Here is a 26142-nt window from a genome sequence, read left to right on the forward strand (position 1 = left end):
GCCTATGTGTGGACACATAGGACAACATGATTGAGAGTTTAATGACTAGAAAAAAACATCTACTTACATCTACTGCCAAAAACAGCTCCTGTAAAAACGTCCAAAAACGTCCAGTGTGCATGAGGCCTTATGCTTCAGGTAAGCAGAGAACAATTCATCTTTGCCTCGGATGGAAGGGCCACAATCAGATTTTTTTTTAAATGGCAAAAAAAGGTTTTCTTTTTATAAAATCAAAACTATAAAACATTTAATGTTGCTTGGTAATGCTGATAAGCCTTATTTATTCATGTTAAACCAATTGCTGATCAAAGGAAAAAAAGGCAGCTTGTAAAAGCAAAACTATCAGTCTCAATACTGGTGATCCCAAACTGCTCTCTCCTGCAGATCTAGAAGCAATGGTAGAACCACAGCACTCAGCACAGAGAATCTGTAATCTGACACACCTACAAGTATCAGTTGCTGAAGATTCGAGCGGCACTTTTAGCTCTGCAGAAGATCAAAGGCTGAAGTGGTAGGACTGGTAATTATTATTATACTTTTACATAGGACATTTCAATTAAAAGGAAACCTTTCCATGCAGGCTGCCTTTGCTGACTCTTAGTCCCGGTTCACACAGGGGCGACTTAGTAGCCTGACAAGTCGTGCTCCATGCAGTGCAATGGAACCGTTCTAATAGGAGCGACTCAAGTTTTATATTAAAGAAGTCGTTTACAAGCCGCACTGAGGTCTCACTGTGTAGGGTGGCTTCAGAGTCGGACGACTTTAAAGCCACCCCTGTGTGAATAAGCACTTAAAGTGTCACTAAAGACAAAACATTACTTATCTACTTTTTATAGAGTAAGACCCCTTTCACACCGAGCCGCCTATATCGTCGGCGGCAAAATGCCGCTATTTATAGCGATGGTTTACCGTTGGATTTGCGGCGCATTTCGTCCGCTAGCGGGGCGCTTTTACCCATCAGTTTTTGGCCATCTGTGTCCCATTGGGGAGATTTTCCTTCACTTCCTGTCCCATAGCTAAGCAGAACGTGAGAGGAAATCCCTCCAAAGTAAGGGAATCCTTGTGTGTCACCAGAACTAGTGTCTCCATTGGAATATTCCCCTTTTATTACAGCCCAAAATTTTAGATTTTTCTTTTACCTTTCTATATACTACAGTAAAAATAAGCTGAATCTCCCGAACGGGGACACAGATTGCTCCCACTCCTGGTCCCCCCTTCTTCCCCCCAGTCTTCTGGAACACATCACAGGTCCTAGAAGACTGTGGGACCATTCACAAAACACAGCGCGCCTTGCGCACACGCAGTTGGAAGCCGATTGTGAAGCCTGAAGGCTTCATTGCCGGTTTCCCTTAGTCAAGATGCTGGTCCCTGCACCAGAAGCCGACTCCGAACACGAATCGGCTCAGGCGAGGACACCGCTGGAGGACACCGCAAGTGTCGTTATATGAAAAGTCGGCAGCTCCTCTTTAAATTCTGCCAATGCTAATTTAGTTAATGCTAACGAATCAATACTAGAACAAATAATGATGTCCAATTTTACTGTGGACATTCTTGATCAGTTTCTACTTACCAGTCCTTTGCCTTAAAAATAAAAACTGATGCCGCCGCAACCACAAGTAAAGCTGGCCAGAGATGTCAGCAGACTGATTGAAAAACTTTCCCATCCACACAAAAGTGAGGTGGATGGAGGAATCCTACCCGCTGTGCTATTGTATTCTGACAGTGTATAGAATATAGTTACATAGTAGGTGAGGTTGAAAAAAGACACAAGTCCATCAAGCCCAACCTATGTGTGCGATTATGTGTCAGTATTACATTGTATATGCCTGTATGTTGCGGTCATTCAGGTGATTATCTAATAGTTTCTTGAAGCTATCAATGCTCCCTGCTGAGACCACCGCCTGTGGAAGGGAATTCCACATCCTTGCCGCTCTTACAGTAAAGAACCCTCTACGTAGTTTAAGGTTAAACCTCTTTTCTTCTAATTGTAATGAGTGGCCACGAGTCTTATTAAACTCTCTTCTGCGAAAAAGTTTTATCCCTATTGTGGGGTCACCAGTATGGTATTTGTAAATTGAAATCATATCCCCTCTCAAGCGTCTCTTCTCCAGAGAGAATAAGTTCAGTGCTCGCAACCTTTCCTCATAACTAAGATCCTCCAGACCCTTTATTAGCTTTGTTGCCCTTCTTTGTACTCGCTCCATTTCCAGTACATCCCTCCTAAGGACTGGTGCCCAGAACTGGACAGCATACTCCAGGTGCAGCCGGACCAGAGTCTTGTAGAGCGGGAGAATTATCGTTTTATCTCTGGAGTTGATCCCCCTTTTAAATGCATGCCAATATTCTGTTTGCTTTATTAGCAGCAGCTTGGCATTGCATGCCATTGCTGAGCCTATCATCGACTAGGACCCCCAGGTCCTTTTCCATCCTAGATTCCCCCAGAGGTTCTCCCCCCAGCGTAAAGATTGCATTCATATTTTTGCCACCCAAATGCATTATTTTACATTTTTCTACATTGAACCTCATTTGCCATGTAGTCGCCCACCCCATTAATTTGTTCAGGTCTTTTTGCAAGGTTTCCACATCCTGCGGAGAAGTTATTGCCCTGCTTAGCTTAGTATCGTCTGCAAATACAGAGATTGAACTGTTTATCCCATCCTCCAGATCGTTTATGAACAAATTAAATAGGATTGTTCCCAGCACAGAACCCTGGGGAACCCCACTACCCACCCCTGACCATTCTGAGTACTCCCCATTTATCACCACCCTCTGAACACGCCCTTGTAGCCAGTTTTCAATCCATGTACTCACCCTATGGTCCATGCCAACGGACCTTATTTTGTACAGTAAACGTTTATGGGGAACTGTGTCAAATGCTTTTGCAAAATCCAGATACACCACGTCTACGGGCCTTCCTTTATCTAGATGGCAACTCACCTCCTCATAGAAGGTTAATAGATTGGTTTGGCAAGAACGATTCTTCATGAATCCATGCTGATTACTGCTAATGATATCGTTCTTATTACTAAAATCTTGTATATAGTCCCTTATCATCCCCTCCAAGAGTTTACATACTATTGATGTTAGGCTAACTGGTCTGTAATTCCCAGGGATGTTTTTTGGGCCCTTTTTAAATATTGGTGCTACATTGGCTTTTCTCCAATCAGCTGGTACCATTCCAGTCAATAGACTGTCTGTAAAAATTAGGAACAACGGTCTGGCAATCACCTGACTGAGTTCCCTAAGTACCCTTGGATGCAAGCCATCTGGTCCCGGTGATTTATTAATGTTAAGTTTCTCAAGTCTAATTTTAATTCCGTCCTCTGTTAACCATGGAGGTGCTTCCTGTGTTGTGTCATGAGGATAAACACTGCAGTTTTGGTTACTGAAGCCCCCCGATTCACTCATGAAGACTGAGGAGAAGAATAAATTCAATACCTTTGCCATCTCCCCATCCTTTGTAACCAGATGTCCTTCCTCATTCTTTTTGGGGCCAATATGGTCTGTCCTCCCTAAATATATATATATATATATATATATATATATATATATATATATATATATATATATATATATATATATATATATATATATATATATATATATATATATATATATATATATATATATAATGATTTACCAACAGTATTGTTCAAAGAGGAGTTGATCATTAGATATATATAGATATAAGCCACTGCCCACACCAGTGGATCTTTGAAATCGCACTACTTCAGTGCGATTTCAAAGCCACACATCAGTGCGATTTGCAGTGCCAATTTCATTGCAGATTGCGACTTCATATAACTGAAGTCTATGCAAGTCACAATGAAATCGGTAAAAAGTAGTGTAGGAACCTTTTTCACAATCGCTGCGACATGAGCTGTGGCGATATGAAAGTTTCCATTGGCAGCAATAGGATACGAAGTATCATGCGATTTGGAATAGTCAAATCGCATGACAAGTCGCACCATATGAGCGGGGGTTTACTTTAATTTGGCTGGTCCCTGCTGAGCCAGCTCAATCCATTTATGCCCGGCTTAAGAACATTTTCAGCCTTCAGTCTGTCATTTGCTATAAATTGAGCTTCATCAAAAAGGAGGTGGTCTTTCTATAAATCTCTCAATCCCCCCCCCGAGGCAGACATATTTGTAGTATAGTCTGGAGGGCAATGGCTCCCTCCATAGTTACACTGAAGGAGTGAGTGTAGCCACCTAGGGACAGGGCTACCAGGTGAAAATGAAGGCAAAAAAGCCAAAGCCTGTTTAACCCACCTCTGTTCTCCCCTGTTCCATTCATGGAATGTGTTGTATTATGGGAAAGGAATACATGGCTTTTTGTGAATGGACAAGGGGAGAGGAGGAAAGACTGAGCAGTCCCCAAACTCTACATTAGTTGGAACTGTCTGTCTGGTTGGAACCAGGGTGGATTTGATTTAAATCAAGTTGATTTAAATCACTAGTAAAAAGGCTCGATTTAAATAAACTTGATTAATTATAAATTTTTAAAGAGCATCTGTCATCTCTGTCCCACAGCGGCTCCTCCTCTGACCCGCTGTTGACTCACCAACAGTCTAATTCACTTTAACGGGACAGCTGGTGATGTAGCAGTGACACAACAAGCTGAGGGACGTGGCGGCAGCAGGTGAATGAATGCCCGCTAAACAGGTGCCGCCATGATGGTAGTTAGAATCTTTAATATTTGCAAACATAATGAAGGTTTCCTATTTAGAATAAGCTGTCAGGTTAGTAAAACAGCAATATCAGAACCGATTCAATCATACAATTGTACATACAACAATGGGATAAAGGAATATTCCCGAACTTTGTTTTATCTCGTGGCTACTGTGAAATTCTGTGAATGCATCAATGTAGTGCATGTTATCTCAGCTTGCAGAGCTTGGATTCATTGAATGAGTTTACCAAAAATGTAAATATTGCAGAATATACAGCCTTATGCTACATAACTAAGCTCCATTTCATGCTGAATAAACTAAATTATTAATGTATCTTAAATAGAAAACTATCTTTAGATAGATTTTTGCTCCAAACACATTTTATTAAAATAAATTTGATAAAAATCAAACAAAAACTATTTAAAATGAAAAAAAAATAAATAAATCAGATAAAAAAATAAATAATATAATATAATTGATTTATATCCACCCTGCAGCAAGCCCCAAGATCGCAGCTGACAATACTATCTGTCATGAATAAAACTAGGATTTTTAGTATCCCAGCAGTAAGGATGGGCTCGGGCGTGTTCGCACACACCACATGCAGAGCCCGCCAGGAAGTCGGCACTGCGCTAATCACAGGCAGTGAGAGATTTCCCGATCTCTGCAGCCGCACATCGGGACAATGTCTCACTGCCTGCGATTAGCGCAGCGCCGTGCCGACTTCCTGGCAGGCTCCACACGTGGTGTGTGCGAACACGCTGGAGCCCATCCTTACCCAGCAGCAATCTACAAGTAAAGTATCTGAACCAAGCAAAAAAAAAAAACCCACAAACACTTTCTTCCCTGCAGTTTCACATTAAGGCCCCTTTCACACGAGCATTCTGTCTAATTTTTTTTATCCATCTATTGATGGATGAAAAACAGACAGCAATGCATTCCTATGGGTAAACAGATGTATACAGACATTTTATTATTATTATTACTTAAAAAGGTACTTATATAGCGCCATCAATTTAAACATTGATTTACATATACATTGTACACTCACATCTGTCCCTAACCCTCAAGGAGCTTACAATCTAAGGTCACTAACTCACATTCATACATACTAGGGACAATCTAGACAGAAGCCAATATACCTACCAGCATGTCTTTGGAGTGTGGGAGGAAACCGGAGTACCCGGAGGAAACCCACGCAGACACAGGGAGAACATGCAAACTCCAGGCAGGTAGTGTCGTGGTTGGGATTTGAACCAGCGACCCTTCTTACTGCTAGGTGAGAGTGCTACCCACATTTTCCATTTACATCGGTTTTTCATCCGCTTCCGTTCAGGTCCCTTTTTCCTAAACGGAACAAGTCTGCATTTTTCTTCCATTTAAAAAATGGAAGCTGACAAAAAGCTGATGTAAGCTGAATGCATTTTTTTCAGCAATAAATGTGACTGAATGGATGAGGCCCATGTGAAAGGGACCTAAAAGAATACACCAGGGCATATCACAACAAAGGTTTACAAAGTCTTACAAATTGTTTTCTTTAAAAAATGAGCCAGATCTTGAGTATAAAAGCCTGTCCCTTGCCATCATGTTGAGGAGAGATCCAACAGGCCGTCTGCTGAGTCAGAGCAAGAATTATAAGCTTTGCTGATTGCAGAGCTACAGGTCTGGCTCAGTATTGGGGTGTATCATGCCAGCCTGTCACTGTGTGAAGTTTTAGGGGGTAGGACAGATCAGGAGCTTCCTGGAATATCAATCAAACAATGGTGCATCAGTGGGCATTTCAGACCAGCAGTCTCAGACTCCCGAGTCCACCCACTACAGAGAGCGGAAGTGTAAATGACATAACCGCTCACTTGGAAAGATCTACAGTGGTGCAGAGATAAGGCTGGTGGACAGGAGGATACACAGCATAGCAGCCACCAGTCTTACAACATGAATGTCACAAGGAATGATAAGCCGATTCAAATAATTAGTTTCTCACAGGTGAAACACTGAGAAAAGAAACAAGTATACTGCAGTGAGATGTGAAATCACTAATGCTAAGGGTATACATTTTTTGCCTGGAGTTCAGCTTACATGTGACAGCTGCAGCTTTCCTCAGTCTATGTGGCTTTGTTTACATCCTTCTCACAATTTTTTTTTTTTTTTTTTTTTTTACTGCCCTCATACATTTCCATAGAATTGTCTGGGGATGTCTTGAGTGTCTTAAAGTGGTTCTAAAGGTAGGAGTTTTTTTAAATCTTAATTCATTCTATGCATCTGTGTCCCGCAGCCCCCCTCATACTTACCTGAAACCCATCTCGATCCAGTGATGTTGCACGAGAGACTCGGCTGTCCAGGACTCTCCCTCCTGATTGGCTGAGACACAGCAGTGGGCGCCATTGACTCCTGCTGCTGTCAAAGTCAGTGAGCCAAAGAGGAGAGAGAGGGGGCAGGGTCTGAATGGACACACAGAGCAGCGGCTCAGCTCAGGTGCCCCCATAGCAAACCGCTTGCTGTGGGGGCACTCAACAGGAGGCAGGGGCCAGGATTTCCGACGGGGGGCCCCCCCGAGAAGAGGAGGATTGGGGCTGCTCTGTGTAAAACCACTGCACAGAGCAAGTAAGTATAACATGCTTGTTTCTTTTTTTTTTAAACAAAAACTTTAGTACCACTAAGTTTCATGTGATGAAAGAACATAACTGTGCAGGCAATGCCAACGCACGTTGGCCTTCTTTAAAAAAACGTAAGAATCACAAACTGCTCCAGTGCCCCTCCAGCGCTCATCAGAGTACTAAGCTTTGGAGTGGGAGGGAAGGATGGGTCAGGCTTCCAGTGGCATGCTGAAAGGCCAAGTCAGCTGCCGGTACAGGCATCTGGGATAGATCCCAACTGTGAAGTTGGGAACTTTCCAGAGCCTGGACTAACTGAGTGATGTCAGCCGACAGCAGGTTTAAGCCTGCTGTCAGCTAAAAACGGGTCACGGGAAAGCAGAACTGCACTTCTGTGACCAACAGGAGAAGTACAGGCAAAAAGCTTTGGCCATACTTCTGCTTTAATATTGGGCGTGTGCTGCCAAACACCAGGTTTGGGAAGTAGGCAGAAAATTTAGTATTAAAATGGTAAAATGTGGCACCGGAGGTTCCAATATATTGCTGTTAATGACCATGATAAAAGAGATAAAATTACAGACTTAAAACAAATGCTCCAATTAAAACCTTATCTGTAAAGCTTTAGGCATGTTAACGGATGGATGATTTTACATGAAAAGACATGATGAGCAAAAGTAGATAAAAAGAACATTCAATTTTTTAAATAAAAAAAAAAAAAAAAAATGTGTGCAGTATACAAAAACCGGTAAATTTAAAAAAAAAAGGACTTTGCAAACAAGTCTGTACCTTTTAAAAGCCTCTGATGGATTTCGTTCACATTCTCCAGGTTGTAGCAATTTCCGAACTGAGGGATCATTTAGTTTTTCCTCATATCCAGGCATCAGTCCTCCTTGGCAAACCTGGTCAACGAGGGTCCTGATAAAGTTTCCCACACATAATGTGTCAGAGTCTTGGGCCCTGCAGAAATGAAAAGCCAAGACTTGGCGGTGTAATCCTCTCTGCAAGCCAGCAGGTGAACTTGGCCACACCAGCTCTGTACAAAGGGCTGTCTTTCCACTTCCAGGGCCGCCAACAAACAATAAACCCCAAGCTGACCCTTTGCCTGTGCTGCCACCATTGTTGCCAGAATTTGCCACAACTGACAATTTGTTTGCTGTGATGGTGCTGCAGTTTGTTTTTTCCTGCAGGCAGTGCTGAAGCTTGTGAAAGATCCATTCCCTGCAGTAGAAGGGCTTTCCTTGCAGCAAGCTGGTCTGAGCCATTGCAGCTATTGCTTGTGAATTTGAGCTCTCACATAGGACTGTGTTACTTCAGCATTTGAAACTGAATAAACCTTGGGGCAAAACACAGAACTGAATTCCAGTAGTGACATAGCCCAGGATGGGTCAGTGGAATGCAAGGCGAATTCACCGGTTTCTGTACATGTCAATCTCCACACTATGCAAGTTTAAAAGCTTTCATTCGTTTCCTTGACATTTTACGTTCCAGTATTTGAAAGACTCAGTTTATAGCTGAGATGGCAATAGGCTGACTGCATCCACAAGTAATATTCAGTTGGCTCCAAAAGTTAAGTACTCTCATCACTGCATCTGGATTTCATATAACGATGCATTCTTTCAGTACAGGCAGGAGACAATACATCTGGAAAACTAAAAGGAGGAGTAGGGAGAAAAAAAAAAAAAAAATAGACAGCCGTTAGCATGCAAACACTGTTAATCACATGCAACGGTTCATATCCAAACAGCACTTAACAAGCTTTATTTATGTTTGAATTGGGAAGACAGTAGAACTAGAAAATGTGTGTGAGGGAATAGATCGGCTATACCATTCAAAAGCGGAAGTCCTAATATATAAAACTGTTACTGTGGCCAAGCCAGATTCAACAGTGTCCTAATTTATCAAAGCTGGAGGAAGGAATGTGTTCAAAATAACCAATCAACTTTCACTTTTTCTTTGGCAAGACCGTTTGGAAAGTTTAAAAGTAAACATCTGATTGGCTGCTATGAACAGCACATTCCTTGCTTTCAGCAACAAAAAGTATGTGCTAAATACGATGTACTATAAACCTATGGAAATCTTATGCATCTTTGCCCATTTAGGGCTCATTCACACCACAATTCCCCCGTTCTGTGTGCAGGTCCGCATATGTATTTGTAACATTTATGGTGCATTTCTGTCTTGTATGCAGTGCATTTTTAAGGATATATTTTGCATTTATGGTGTGTTCATGTGCATTTACTTGCATGTGTTTTTGTGTGAAAAAATGCAGCATGTACTGTTTTAAGCACACATGAAAGCATTGCAATAGTGCAAACTAGGCTCACTGAAATACATTCATTGGAAACTCATTTGACTGCATCTGGAGTAAACAAGCCCTTACTGTACAACTAAAAGGCAAACAAACAAAACACCTGAAAGCTACACACAATAATAAACATGATAAATGAAATGATTATTACCCTAGCCCACAATGGCAATCAAGGTCTCCAATCCCCACACGGTTCCACCGCTGCTGGATAATGCTAGCAATGATGGGAGGAGTTTACATAACACATGCCCATCTATTAGTCAAGCTATTGTCATGCTCTTTTGAAAGGGTGTTGCAAGTGAATAGCCTTGACAGCTGGCTGTGCGTTATGTAAAACAGAATCAATCATCCTGATCTGAGGTATGTGACTTTACAGGCGGGGAATATATAGCAGTGGGAAAGACATGGGAGGGGTGTGGCATGAGCAGGTCAACTGTGAGGGTGGAATGTGCAGAGCCTTATAGGATTGACAAACTGGGGAAACGTAGAACTTGTTATAGTAGAGCGGCACGATTATTGGATAAAAAAAAAATTTATATTTATATATATATATATATAACGATCTCAATTCTACCCCCCTCACAATGCTAATCAGCAATTTCTGTGATTCTATGTAAACAGCGCAGAGCCCAGCTGTCAAAATATAATAGAAATAGATATCAAAATGTTTATCAACATTGCTCAGGCTGAGAGATAGAGAAGAGACACAATGTATCTTTTAGTTCTTTTTAGATCAAAAGAATGAACTTCGGTCTGTAAATGAGGTCAGTTTAACCACTTAAAAGACTTTTTTTTTTTTTTTTTTGACACTTGTTGCTTACAAGGTAAAATTTGTATTTTTTGCTAGAAAATTTACTTAGAACCCAAAACAAACACACATACATTTTTTATTTATAATATATATATATATATATATATATATATATATATATATTTTAATTTATTTATTTCAGGTACTTATATAGCGCCATCAATTTACACAGTGCTTTACATATACATTGTACATTCACATCAGTCCCTATCCTCAAGGAGCTTACAATGTAAGGTCCCTAACTCACATTCATACATACTAGGGACAATTTAGATGGGATCCAATTACATACCAGCATGTCTTTGGAGTGTGGGAGGAAACCCACGCAGGCACAGGGAGAACATGCAAACTCCAGGCAGGTAGTGTCGTGGTTGGGATTCAAACCAGCAACCCTTCTTACTGCTACGCAAAAGTGCTACCCACTACACCACTGTGCCGCCCAAATCTATATCTATATATCCATCTATCCATCTATCCACACACACATATACATATACACAAACACACACACTCACTCATTCATTTTTTTAGCAGAGATCCCGAGAATAAAATGGCAGTCGTTGCAATATTTTATGTCACACTGTATTTGCACAGTGGTCTTTCAAATGCAATACTTTGGGAAAAAATACACTTCAATGAATTAAAAAAAAAATAAACAGTAAAATTAGCCTCAATCTTTATTCTATTCTAAGCAAAAAAAATTGCGATTCTCATTTTATCCAGAATCGTGCAGCTCTATGTAATAGCAACGCCCCCAGTGACATCATGACACCACACTGTAGTCCAGAGCAGCAGCATAAATGCAAAAAAAGGGAACAGGGGCATTTGAAGACAGAAAAAGCTGGGCTATCTCCTTATTAAAGGAAGGGGACCGGAGGGCTTTCAGCTGCAGCAGGAAAAAAGGTACATTTCTAAATATCCTGCTTTTATATGCAAAACAAAGAGCAACATATTTTACATATTATATTGATTTTCTCATTTTGAGCATAGTTCTATTTTAATGTAGAATTCCAGCTTAATACTAAATAGTCTTATAAAATATTCTCTTGTACTCCTACTACCTATGCTGCTTAACCTGTGTAAAAATGATGTACATACTTACCTATTTTTAGTCCAGTCCAGTGATCTCCTGGGTCATTGAGCGCCGATTGCAGAGAAGAAGAGGGAGAGCTCAACAACAGCTGGGAATTTGGTAGCAGTCACTCAGATTCCCATGTCCTTGTCGTTGTCGGCTCTCCCTCTTCTCCCCTGCAGCCACCACTCACTAACACAGGGGATCATATGACCAGACCAGGAAAGTATACACATCATTTTTGCACAGGTTAGGCAGCATAGGTAGCAGGATAGGGGAGGGAATATTTTAAGACTACTTACTGTTAGGCTGGAATTCTACTTTAAAGTAAGCATCATAAAATTATTGCTCAGGAACATTCCAGTTCAGCCTGTGGTACCAATACAGTATCTGACCACATGCTTTTAAATGGTTGAGATTACAAATCTGTGTTGAGTCTACTAGCTAATCTTTTGAATATCTTTCCTCAGCCTAAAGCCTAAAAAGCAAGCTGCTAATAATCAAAATGTGCTAAATGGACAAATGGACACTGGAAAATATTATAGTGGCTGACCATCAGTCTACATATGACAAAAAAAAAAAAAAAAAAAAAACACAACACTGCATGTAAACTTCAGTCTACCTTGATCACTAAAACACACATATTCCAGATCTCTTTACTGAATCACAAGTGCTCACCAAATAACAATGGCAGACTTCTACCTAAAGTTCCAGAATCATGCACTTCTAGCTGCTATAAGGACCAGGAGGATCTTGCTTGATGAAAGCTTACTCAGCTTTGTAAAGTTAGGCCCCTTTCACGCTTGTACGACTTGTCCTGCGACTTGAGACTGCAAAATTTGCATGACAAGTTGTACTCCATGATTTCCATATTTGTGCAACTTCAAGTCGCACCGACTTCAAAGTAGTCCCTGTACTACTTTGGTCCGACTTTGATGCTAGTTACACATTCCCTGAAATCGTGGCATAACTGCAGCAAAATCATGCGACTTTAAAATCGTGGTAGTGTGAAAGAGGCCTAAGAGTTCGTTCACACTAGTGTGACTAGTCGCAGGACAAGAAAAAAGACATTATACTCAATGGGACTTTTCTCATCAATGCGACTTTGGAAAAGGTTACTGTGCTACTTGCAGTGCGACCCCATTGAATATGCAAAGTTGCATCAAAGTCGCACTACATAGTTACACTGAAAAGTGAGTCAAAATTGCATCGCAGCAGTATAAACCGAGCTTAAGTGCAATGTGTTAAGGATGTTCTGGTCTGAAAATCTTGCCCACGCTCATTGCATCTCGTTGTTTTACTTGGCATGTTCTAATAGGATAAAGAGTACCCAGACTTCCAGAATTACTGTCATGTAAGGTGAGAAGGATTTCCCTCTTGCCCAACACTGAGCAGCACACAAGGTTTTGTGTGTCTTAAAGGCGAAGCATGAGAAAGAACCTTATAGGGGTATTAAATAGGTACAAAAAAAAAAAAAAAAGAAAAAAAAAAAAGAAGATACCTGTAATGAGCTGTGTCCCACTGGCCACTTGCTGCTTGCTTCTTGAAAAATGTTACTAACATGCAACCTCTGATGGTGATGTCACTGCTAATGTTCCACCAGCAAAACTGACACTCAGGGCTGTGCAACTCCACCTTTCAGAAAACTTCCTGAATTTTAGTTAAAGAATACAACGTGCTTTATGATTGGACTAGGGCTTTGTGATTGCCACCTCTTGTCCAATCAGAGATGCTTTACCATGCACCTGTGGAGTCCTGCCATGCTGATCTTTTAGTAAATCACATCTTCATTTAGCATAATTTTTTTTTTTTTTTTTTTTTTAGATACAAACAGTATAAAATACCTGAATTTGAGAGATCAGCTTTGCATTCCATTGTACAGATGTTTGCAGTTTATTGTACATGCTGTACAGCAGAGCTCAGAACAGGGGAGAAAGAGGCAGCAACAGCAGCCAAGCAGGTGTGCTGCAATACAAGGAACATGCTGATAGAAGGAGAGAGCAGAGTTCATCAGTCTGCTGCTTCTCCTTTCACAGTCCAGTTACAGGGTGGGAGTAGGAAGGAGGCCTCCAAGTAAAAGTGAAACTGCAGCACAGACAGAGAAAGGCCACTACTCTACTAGACAGGGCTGTGTAAATCTCAGAACTGGATAGAACATACATACATACGTAGGTTAAACAGCTCTCATATTTGTTACATCTGTGCATTTACCCGTTTGCCTTGAGTTCAGCTAATACACTTGTGCAGACATGGTACAGCTGACCCACGCTATAATTTGAGTGGCAGCTTGCTGTCACAATAGATGAATGGAGACCATAATGCATATAATAAACACTGATTTTTGATAATAGGGTTTAACATGAGCTCTCAATAAATACCTTAATAGTACACCCTTTACCTTTAATCAGACCACTCATGCAATGCAAGTCTTTTTTCAGAGGAAAAACTGAATTAAACATCTGGTTATTGCGGGGCTGAAAAAAAATAAAAAATAAATAATATATAGGGACTGGTCATTGAGAGATATTGCTGGTGGACACAGGTAGGTACTAAAATGTCAAGGCTATTGTTAGGTAAAGCCAACACTGTGAGAACACTGTAAGGACGCAGCTAAGTGTGTTGACAGCTAGCACTGCACAAGACAAACTGAGCCAACTTCTATGGCGCAACACCAGTGTTCAATACAGTCACATTAGCCGCTATCTTCTCACGCAGTACCAGCTTCACCCAACGAGAGCCATGACATTTCAGTTCTCATCTCCCAACAATAGTTACATCAGCATTTTGCTGAAAACTCTATGTCCAAATGCTCCCTTCCCAAGTGGACATCTGCAATCTCCAGGACTTGTCTGTTTTGTGATAGACCAGGCACAGCTACCCCATTGCTGGCGAGTCATCCTTCCAATTCTCTTACCAAGTACCTTAGTTTGTACTGTCCTCTTAGAGGCTCAATAAGTGTGATAAGCAGTCAGAATATCAGGATTCCTTCCACTTCTCCATGCTTTATTTTGCTAAGAAATCATTGTGAAAAACACCTCCTAGCATTTCTGGCCATGGCCATCTTGAGTAAAAGCAGATGATTCATGTAGCATTTACTCCCTGGAATCCATCTGCCCTTAGCTCAAGCATGTAAGAAAAAAGGTGCTTAGCTGAGAAAATCTCTCCTGAAGACTCCTGGGATGAATGACATAATTTGCCCAGGAAGTAACTGAAGAAATGTAGGAAAAAAAAGTTTGGAACAAGTAACTATGATAAACTTTTATCTATTTACTATTGCTAGCATCATAAGGATTAAAAATAGTTGATGTTGACTTATGCCCCGTACACACGGTCAGACATTGATCGGACATTCCGACAACAAAATCCTAGGATTTTTTCAGACGGATGTTGGCTCAAACTTGTCTTGCATACACACGGTCACACAAAGTTGTTGAAAAATCCGATCATTCTGAAAGCGGTGATGTAAAACACGTACGTCGGGACTATAAACGGGCAGTAGCCAATAGCTTTTATCTCTTTATTTATTCTGAACATACGTGGCACTTTGTACGTCGGATTTGTGTACACACGATCGGAAATTCCGACAACGGATTTTGTTGTTGGAAAATTTTATAGCAAGCTCTCAAACTTTGTTTGTCGGAAATTCCGATGGAAAATGTGTAATGGAGCCCACACACGGTCGGAATTTCTGACAACAAGGTCCTATCACACATTTTCCATCGGAAAATCTGACCGTGTGTACAGGGCATAAGAGTGTGAAGGTCCACTTTAGGTATTGTATTTTAGGTAGAACCACCTCTATTTTAGTTTTTTGACACCACAGGTTAAATCCTGGTGGCAGAATTTCCTGGAAAAAAAATGTTCTACTTAACTTGTTGCATAAACTTAAGGTAAAACTCAAAACATATAAATGAAATCTAAACCCAAGAACAAAAATGTATTTTATTACAGCTTACCACTTCAGACATGGTTTGATTTTTTTCAGGCCAAGTACATTTATTATAAATACAGAAAAATACCTGCGGATCCTGCCACACATTGTGCTCTTGTAACTTCCTGTGCACGCAACGGAAATCTCATAGAATGTTATTAGCCAACTCAGCTATCATCTGTAAATTGCAAACACCTCACCCTATGTAATGGAGATGGAGAGAGGGAGTTGAGGGGTTTGTAGTCCAGATCAGTAGTGAAGCCTGGGGTGACAATGCTGCTTCTCCATATTTAAAAGACTAGTAAGCTGCAATATACAATACATTTTGCATTCTAGGCTTTAGCATTGGGTAAAGTTTACCATGACATTCTATACATTCTAATCAAAGCGAAAATCTACCAAACAATGTTACTGCATGTCTGTATTGTTTGGTGACAGATCTATTATATTCTATTATCTGATACACATAATGCAGCCACTTGCATACATACATGTGTACAGGTCAGTGAAGAATTACTTTCACTGACATGGGAGCGCTCTGTAAACATGTTGAGCCTTACCCAGAATTCTTATGTTTATGTGAGTAGAATTTGAAAGAGTCACAAATAAGTTGCCTATACAGTACTTGCTAATTTTGGAAGCCTTCCATTAGCTTTCAGTGAAAGGGTCACCTGAAAATGAACAGCCCGCAGCAACCTTTCACCCAGTGTTTTAATAATTTTCTAGTTGCCAGCAAGTTAGTGATCACACTTGCAGTGAAAATGGATTGGAGCCACATGAATGCCACTTAAAATGAATTTCCCTTCATTTGGTTGTTGAAAATCTACTCCCCCCAGTTGATCAAATGGTTCCAAAGTTGCCAAGTCTATGACCATATGCGTTAAGGAATCATTAAACTAAAGATGTGGCCTACACTGTGTTGAGATTAGCAGATGTTCCCCCTAAAATACACCAACTGAAAGATTTACAGGTAGAAATACCAATGGCTGAAGTTCAATGAATGTGCAGGGATCCCCCACTATGCTGACAACTGTGTGAAGCCTTTTAGCACAGATCCTGAAAAAAAAAAAAAAAAAAAGAGCCCTATCAAAAAACCAGCCCAAATATAATGGGAACCTCTTGTCCCACTGTGGTCCTCAAGCAGAAAGGTGTCACTTGCAGTGGCCAGATAAATTGTTATTGGCTCTCAGGAAAACTGGTTGAAAATGGACACTAGGTTAAACAAAACATTTTTCAAAATAGAAATAAATCACTGTATCAGATTCAAGAATTTATATAACCCAATCTCTTGTCCTAAACCCAGATCTAGCTATACATTTGGAACAGAAATATTCTCCTAGATCAGTAGTTTGCAGCCTAACTGATCAGTCAAATAAGAGAGGAGAGGAGCAAGGCTTCAGGGGGCCGCATCACTGGACAGGTGAGTGTCTGTTTATTAAAAGTCAGCAGTTACAAAAAGTGTAGCTGGTGACATTTAATAAAATGGGTGGAACTCCGCTTTAAATGCAGGTCTATAGTTACATGTTTAAAGAAAAAGTGTGGGGTAAAAAACAACTATACTCAAATCTCTGGCTGCAGCATCAGTTTGACACGGCAGCTGTCCCCTGTTGGCGCTAAGACCGAGAACTGAGCGATCACATGACCGCTGATCGCTCAGTTCTTGGTCCACTCTGAGCAGAGAACAGTGACTGTCAATCACCGTTCTCTGCTCTGCCCCTCCACTCACTGGAGCACTGAAACTGGAGTGGCTAGCTCAGGCTCTCAGCAGCGAGCCGGGAGGCCGAGCCAGCTGCTGAGCAGGAATTTGGGTGGATCCTGACATTGTCGGGATCCTTCCAGAGCATGCAGCAGCTCTGTGACCTCAGCCGACACCAGCTGTCAGCTGATTCTGGGTCACAGGAGTGGAAAAGTAAGTGCAACTCCTGTGACCCAGAAGAGAAGTATGACCAAAAAAAAAAAAAAAAAGTTTGGCCATACTTGTCTTTTAAATACTATCTTTGTAAAAGAGACAATTAACAGTTCTTACCAGACTTCTTTATTTACTCTCCTTGAGATAACACAGGAACTGGCTTTTACACGTTGCAACCAGATAAAAACAAAAGTACTTCTAAGGCACTAAGGTACTTCTGAGCGATTTTATTTCCTGTAACCAGGAAAGAAAATTGCTTGTTTCTTCCAACAAAACAGTGAGTGTTGATGGGAAAAATCCCTCCCACTAAGCTACTGCGTTCTCCCAGCAGGAGCTGTCCCTGCCAGGAGGACACAGCAATTCTTGCTAGCAGCTGTAACAGCCGCTAGCAATAATCGCATGTAAAATCTGACAGGATGGTTGTACCCAAGTCAATCAACTTGGGTACATTTAGCCTGCCCATACATGGATCAAATCTGGGTCGGTTTCTGCTAAACTGGCTGAGATTCAAACTATGGCCAGCTTTAGAGAGCACTTTTGTTGAGAAAAAGAAAAAAACATTCCCCTCTGGTGATCCATGTACATTGCAGGGATTTTTTACAAAAACATTTTTGGATTGCTACTTTTTGTTATTCTGAGAAAAAAAAGTCTGTGTGTTTGCCTGTGTCCATGTTCAGAAGTGAGTCTAATGGGAGTGGTTTCTTAATTATCAACCAGCTGCAGCAACGTGTAAAGCTCCAATGAGGAAAACTGCAGGGTCTGAATCCCTTCAGATGCGATTTGTTCCAGGAAATGCCTCAAATCTGACTTGTATCTTAGTGTAGACTTTTGGGAAAATCAGTGAGCCAATCACACAAGCAGGACATTCTGTGTACAGAACACCTCCAGGTAGCCATATTGCATTTCACAGAAAATTAGAGCTGCAGTTTGAAATGGAAAGGTAATTTTTAATAACATTCAATTACAAAATGACTTGTGTCGCAATTATATACACTATATTTTTTTATTTGCCCCTTTTTTGCCACGAAAGTAGAGTTACCCTTTAAGCTGTGTTAAAGCGGTTGTATACCCAAATTTGACATTTTTACCTGCAGGTAAGCCTAATTATAGGTACCTGTAAGGTTTAAGAGATATTCCCTTTGCATGCAGCTGCTGATGTCAGCGGCGCATGCTCTCTGAATGCCCGGCTGAAGGTCCGGCAGACGCGGGAGTGACGTCATTGCGGCTCCGGCCACTCACAGCGCCGGAGCCACGAACCCGGAGGACACGCCAAGGGCAAGATGTCAGCTCCCTCGGCGTGGACCAGGCTCCGATAATGGGGCTTCGTTCTGATGTAAGTATTTCATGATGAGATAGTATGCACTGCATACTAGCTCATTATGCCTTTGCCTTGCAGGGGTTTTTTGTTTCTTTTTTTTTTTTTTTTTAATTATGTGCGGGTATACAACCGCTTTAAACGCGAGGAATTGAGCAATTTTCTTTCCTGCAACTAAAAAAATGCTCCGTCTATGGCTGGCCTAAGGGAGCAAATTAGAGCAGTTCATGACATATACATATACTTTAGTTACCAATGAACTATCAAATGTGAATGCAAAAGGAGTGGATTTTGGGAGTAGGTTTTTAAATTTACTTACCTCCAATTACCATAGCTAAATGATAACAGTTTAATAACATGGGTAAACATGTGGAAGGGAATACAGCCTGATATTTTCCAATACATAGCTGACTTGCTGTGATGTAATCCCACAGAAAAAAAATAAAAAAAAAAAAATAAAAAAAAAAAATAAAAAACAACAACACACTACAAACTGAAATTTTATTGCTTTCCTCTGGCTTACATGATAGCCAACACAGGGCAATAGGCTGCACTGCAAAGAACCATACATGTCAAATATCTCAAGGTACTTTTGAATGCACAGATGCTAAAGAAAATCTGTTCCATGGATGAAGTTATTCAAGTGACAATGTAGTTGTAGTTTCATTTTACATAAAGCAGTCATTTTTGCCAAAATAGAAAATATGTCATACTTACCCGTTTTGTGCAAGAACAGCCCCTTGCCTCGTTTTCCGGTGTCGCCCCCCCCCCCCCCCGCTTCCACTGATTGCTCCTCCTCTTTTTGAATTGCCCCCATGGCAAGCTGCTTGCTATGGGACACTCGTGCGGGTGCACTCCAGAGGCAGGCTGTATGCATTTATAGACACACAGCTCGGCTCGGCCCCACCCCCTCCTCACAATAGGATTGACTGCAGCAGGAGCCAATGGCTCCCACTGCCATTAAGGGCCACCTGTGAATACAGGAAGAGGGGAGGGAAGAAGAGCTATTGGAGCCGGGACAGCGCTGGACCGAGAGAAGAAGACTAAGGTAAGTGTTTAAGAGGGGAGGGGGAGCAAATATTGAAAATTGTTTTTTATTTTTTACCTTAAAGCATAAGTTCACTTTTTTGAAAAAAAAAAAAAAATAAATGCACTTTTTTTTTTGCAGGAAAAAAAAAAAAATGCATTTACATTTTTTTTTTTTTTTTGAAGCATGTAAAGCATTGCACCAGAGAATCACTGGTGCCATGCAGGTCTCCAGCAGATCTGCTAGTGTACCCATACATCCCTACAGGCAAACCAATACAAGCTGACAGGAAGAGAATGAACTACCATGACACTCCATAGCGCAGCGCAAGGGGAGGGAAGAAGGCCCTCGCTAGCTGTCAGAGCCGGTCTGTTCGTAACAGGTTACACCCTGAATATGGGTGTAACATTTTACAAAAGTGAACTTATCCTTTAATGCAGAGAATGTAATAAAGGGTAAAAAAAAAAAAACACCTTTTGCCTCTAGAACAACTTTAAGCCTCATGCATACTGGGCATTGCGCCCCTTTGCCATAGATCCCAACATTTCCACATGGCTGACACGCACAAGTGCACCATCCAGTACCTACCAGCACCCAGTAAAAGTCTATGAGAGGCTAAAAAAACGCAGTGGCTGAACACTGTATCGTGTGGTACTGGTGCTTAGGGACGTATGCCCAGAACTCAGAATTCTTCTGTTCTGGGCTTTTGTCCCTAGACGTTTGAACATTAATAGCACCCGATGCAGCATCCAGCCACTGCATTTTTCAGCCTCTCATAGACCTTTACAGGGTGCTAGCAGCAGGGCCGGATGATGCACCTGTGCATTCCAGTTACATGAAAATACCAGTTCTGATGTACAGGAGATAAACGCCCAGTTTATGAGGCCTTAGGGAGCTCCAAACCTTAGCACAATCAGTATACATATTTTTAAAACTATGTGTCAATATTGATGACTAAAAATGAAGACATTCACAGGAGAAAAAAAAGAAAGTGAAAAAAAATGTCACTGACATTACAAGGACAACAGAGACATAACAAAAGGAATTTAGGTAATACAGTCAGGAGAGTTGATGCATTTTCTAGGCACTGACAAAAATGACAGCTTGGAAAAGGTTTATTTGCTTAGCAAAAAAAAAAAAAAAGTGATGACAGACGGGTATTTAAGAGAAAACGGGATGTGTTCCTTTAAGAATTCTCTAGGTAATGAGTTAATAAATATGTATACCGAGTTGCGTAATAACATATGTTTAGATTCCACTGAAATAATCAATATACCAGCTCTGCATTTTCAAAAGAGAGGGGGAGGGGAAATGAGAGATATGTGCCCAGACACTGGAGAGCGGTGGGAATGACATGTCTGATGTGTCTGGCATTGCCCTTTTCATCTATTCCATCACATGGATCATGCTTTGCCGCATTTCACCTTACAGGATAAGCACATTGCTCACAACTGCATACAGTACTGGCTTTTCCTTGCCAGTTATTACAACATTGGTTTTTAAACACAAATCCAGATCACACAATTCTAATGACCCACCCCTATGACAAATCAGCTGCACATCAAGCCTGCCAGTGTACACCAACCATGCCCACAACTGCCAATATGTATGTGAAGAAGCTTCCTCTGCACTAACAGTTAACCACATAATCTACAATAGAACCATGTTAGTCAACAGAAATAGTGAGCCTGTCCTGCAGTGTTTTATTTTAAGCCTAACAAATCTAATGCAAGGAGGACAGACAGGAAAAAAAAAAAAAAAAAAAGTGTCTCCCCACCAGCTTTCAATCTAGAAGAACAAGGCTAAGTTTAGACTTGCATCTTTGAAAAGTGATTTGCATTTGGATCATTTTTCAGAGGCATTAACAGGCAGTGAAAAGGAGGAGGTATGATGCCACCTCAATGCCCGTCCTAGCCCAATAAACACCGCCTCCTTACCACCCGTTTTAGCCCCATAAATGCAGCACCCACTTGGGACAATCACATGTATTGAACATACTAATCCCAACACACACGTTCCTGTTGATGTGCCTTTGAAACCAAGTGGGTGCTGTAGGCACCAACGGCTTGGAACAGTTTAAAGTTAAAACAAAAAACGTCACCAGCACACCAGGGATCTCCAAAAATGGATCCAAAGTTTTATTAGCGATCACATCGTTACAGCAGAAAACAATGTTTTGGAGCCATGCTGGACCCCTTTATCACGTGTATTGCACATGCTTACAGCTCATCCCCATTTGCTTCTTGCCAAACGTAACAAGAGTGATAACTTTCGCCGCAGGATGTGACTGCAGCAACAGTCAGCCCCATCCACTGCCCTTGTAGCCTAAAGTGATTGTAAGGGTTCGTTTTTTTTTTTGTTTTTGTTTTTAAACAAACATATGATACTTACCTCCATTGTGCAGCTCGTTTTGCACAGAGTGACCCCAAACCACCTCTTCTGGGGTCACCCGGTGGCTCTCGCGGCTCCTCCTCACATCAGATAACCCCCTAGGAGAAGCACTCTCCCGAGGGGGTTATCTTGCAGGCGCGCTCCCAAATCCAGCATTCCATGTCCATAGCCGCCGAATGTGTGACTCGACCCCGTCCCCCGTGTCATTAGATTTGATTGACAGCAGCAAGATCCAATGGCTGTGCTGCTATAAATCCATCCAATCAATAGCCGAGAACCCCGGGCAGAGACAGCGCGTCCCTGCTGGGTCAAGTTCCAGGGCTCAGGTAAGTAAGACGGGGGGCCAGTCAGTGCCAGGTGTTTTTTCACCTTACTGCATAGGATGCAGTAAGGTGAAAAAACACGTAAGTTTACAACCCCTTTAAAGGTTGGGGGGGGGGGGGCGCAAAAAACATGGCTCAACTGTACGTATTTAATGCCTAAAATGAGCCCCAAGATGTATCTTAGAATGTAAGCACCAAGGAGCACGGCCCTCTGATTCCTACTGTATTAAAGTGTATTGTATTTGTACTGTCTACCCTCAAGTTGTAATACGCTGCGTAAACTGCTGGCGCTATATAAATCCTGAATAATAATAATAATAATAATAATAATAATAATAATAATAATAATAATAATAATAGTCTGTTTCACATGAACTTAGAGAGAAAGAAAAAAACAAGTGCTTTCACTATATTTTTAACGTTCCCATACTGACTGCCAACGCACTAGGTAAGGAAAGCCACAATGGAGGGGACAGTATACATCAGGGATATGCAATCAGCGGACCTCCAGCTGTTGCAAAACTACAAGTCCCAGGAGGCATAGCAAGACTCTGACAGCCACAAGTGTGACACCCAGGGACAGAGGCATGATGGGACTTGTAGTTTTGCAAAAGCTGGAGGTCCGCTAATTGTTCAACCCTGGTATACACCAACGCATTAGCATCATGTCTAGAACATTAATGGTCAAGTTTCTTGATATGGTGGGCCTCTAGAACGGCCCCTGAGATCACCAAGAAGACACACATAAATAAATTAAAGTGAATATTCACAGTCGGAGACAGCGTGCGCCACGCCAGAGGACGGTCAGACACATCGGACGCCACGCCAGAGAACGGTCAGACACATCGGACGCCACGCCAGAGAACGGTCAGACACATCGGACGCCACGCCAGAGAACGGTCAGACACATCGGACGCCACGCCAGAGAACGGTCAGAGACAGCGGACGCCAGAGAACGGTCAGAGACAGCGGACGCCAGAGAACGGTCAGAGACAGCGGACGCCAGAGAACGGTCAGAGACAGCGGACGCCAGAGAACGGTCAGAGACAGCGGACGCCAGAGAACGGTCAGAGACAGCGGACGCCAGAGAACGGTCAGAGACAGCGGACGCCAGAGAACGGTCAGAGACAGCGGACGCCAGAGAACGGTCAGAGACAGCGGACGCCAGAGAACGGTCAGAGACAGCGGACGCCAGAGAACGGTCAGAGACAGCGGACCTGCTGCAGGAGACTGTGAACATGCTATGGGAGTTGTTGGGAGACTGGGGACATGCTTTTTCTAGAGAGTCATTGACATGAAACATGTTACATGAGACTGCTAGAAATCACTGCTATAACAAGGCAATAGGAATATACAGATTGGTGTCTACAGGGCCCCCGATAACAACACAAAAAGCCCCAAAATGCAGTACTCCGCCCCCAGGGCCACAAGTGTGCCTCCAGAGCGGTAGACATTGCTACAACCTGTCACCTCCATTAAATTCAACTTTAAGGCTACATAAAGTGCCTTTTTGACGCGTTTTTAGCATTTAAAAACCTAAAGATCAGGCGGTGGCGTTTGAATGCGGGAAACGCGTCCCGAACGCAGACTAACGCCATAGACAAATAACCTCAAGGCTTGAAAAGTATTACCAAAGTGGAGAAGAGATGCAGGGTCTATAAGCAGACAAGAGACTTCCAGGGGGCAGTGATGCCATGCTGGACTTGTCTTGTGGGGGGATTTATTACCCTCCTCCTCCTCCCTGTGTCTATGGAGAGTTGGGCAGCTCCAGCCATCCGTGTCTGGCCGTGCAGACACACGTACACAGGGGCTGTATGGACAACATAGAGGGGGAGGCAGCCAATGACAGGCCAGGCCATGGTCACAGACCCCACCCAAACAGATGAGGGGAGAGGAAGCCCTGATAATGAGGGGTGTCCCATGGTCCACACCTAACATTGGGGGTCCCCCTCCCTCCTCCATCATCATTCTCCCACTGACAGCCAACTTGTCCCCGGCTCAGCGCTGACACAAGTCCCTATGGAGGGTGGGTGTGTTGTCAGTCACTGATGTCTATACACAGTACAGTCCCGGGCTAGTTACCTGCACAGGGCACGGCCACCGCCAGTCAGCCGGGCTCCCTCCTGCCGCTCTCCTCCCGGGGTGCTCGCTCTTTGTTTCCCCCTCTCTCTCTCTTTCTCGGGTCCTCAGTCTGCCTTGTACAGCGGCTGCCGCCCCTCCTCCCGGAGAGCCGGGGACTCCGCCTCCAAACAGCAGGAGGGGACAGCGAGCCACACAGACACCACCGCAAAGACGAGGACAACTCTTCGCAGGTGGCCGCGCCCACCTCGTGACGTCGCCGTCTCCTTTAGCGGCCACTTTCTAGTTACCATGGTCTGGACGCCAGCCAGAGGCGCGGGGCATCACGGGACTTGTAGTTCGGGGCGCTTTCCGGGCTGCTGGTCACGTGAGGGAGCGGGCGTCCTGGAGTAACCCTTAACGGGGGTCTTCTGAGCTGTGTGTGTGCGTGCGCAGCCTCACCGACTTCTCTCCTTATTGGTGTGAATTCTGATTTCTGTACATGGTGGAAGAGAGTTCACATGTCTTTTGTATGTAGATGGTGATGAACTGACCAAGTCACTGGTGGTCCTAGGTGTGCAGGAGTCCTCATTTCCACTTTTCACAGCGACTTCATGTACTTGCCGACCAGGCTCTTTTTTAGTCAAGTTTAAACTAGAACTATGAACAAAACTTTTTTATTTCATTTTGGATAGAGTTAGGGAGGGTTATAACCCTGTCAGATTTTTTTTTTTGCCATCTGTGTCCCATTTTGGAGATTTCCCTTTACTTCCTGTCCAATAACCAAACAGGAAGTGAGAGGAAAACCCTGCAAATTAAGGGAATTTCTTTGGGACCCCCAGGTCACCAGAACTAGTGCCCATTGGAAGATTTCCCCTCTATTACTTCTCTGGGGACACTCAAAATTTGGGCTTTTCTTTTACTTTCATTTTCAATGATAACGGTAAACAGGACAAAAAGAGAGGGTGAATGTCCTTAATGGGGGCACAGACCGCAATAAAAACTGATAAGCTTTCTAATCCCTCTCCACTTTATCCAAAACTAAAAAAAAACAGAAATCTGTATCATACTTACCATAATTTTCCTTTCCTGGTGCCTATCCATGGCAGTATACCTGTGATAGAGCTCCACCTCGCCTCCTCGCTCAGGACCAGTGAATAGCATAAATTAAAGACGCAGTCCCTCCCCCAACATTCTCCGTAACATAGAATACTGAGGGTGGGGGGCGTATGCTGCCATAGATAGGCACCAGGAAAGGAAAATCACGGCCAGTGAAACCAAGAATCCCTTGGAAAGGTTGGGAAACCCTTGTTTCAGCTCCCCATGCACCTCTTATGTCTAAATCATCCTGTGCAATCCTGGCACAGGGTGACTAAGAAAATATATCTTGGATTACTTAAAATGGGAGAGGAATATTTATCCACAATATCTCCCAGGATATATGTAAAGACTGTTCTCGGTTTGTTTTGTTCTGAACTCAATATGTTAGCTGAGAGAGCTGATCACATTGGCCTCTGTACAATGCAGTAGACAGGCCGACTCCTGCTGGAGCTCCTGCTATTGTGTGAAGGTGTCCTGTGTTTATACTTGTGATAATGTATAATCTACTGTGTGAAGCTCGGTGACAACAAGTCTGACCTGTAGTGAAATCTTGATTTATCATAACAATGTTCAGGAGGGCACGGAGTCACATCGGCTGCTTTAAGGGATTGGTTAATTAGCTCATGTTAATTC

The 26142-nt window shown here is 42.5% G+C and overlaps 1 protein-coding gene across 1 annotated transcript in view; it reads right to left on the minus strand.

The window, feature by feature from the left end:
- Positions 1–24706, minus strand: part of ANKRD50 (ankyrin repeat domain containing 50) — a 98676-nt gene extending 73970 nt beyond the window's left edge. The window contains exons 1-2 of the mRNA XM_073603661.1: positions 24433–24706; positions 8050–8912 (exon numbers count right to left, since the gene is read on the minus strand). Of these exons, the coding sequence (XP_073459762.1) occupies positions 8050–8525 (476 nt within the window). The 5' untranslated portion in view covers positions 8526–8912; positions 24433–24706. The remainder of the gene's footprint in view (positions 1–8049; positions 8913–24432) is intronic.
- Positions 24707–26142: the final 1436 nt, after the last annotated feature.

The sequence above is a fragment of the Aquarana catesbeiana genome, linkage group LG01, assembly GCF_042186555.1.
Source record: "Aquarana catesbeiana isolate 2022-GZ linkage group LG01, ASM4218655v1, whole genome shotgun sequence".
In the NCBI taxonomy this organism is placed as follows: domain Eukaryota; kingdom Metazoa; phylum Chordata; class Amphibia; order Anura; family Ranidae; genus Aquarana; species Aquarana catesbeiana.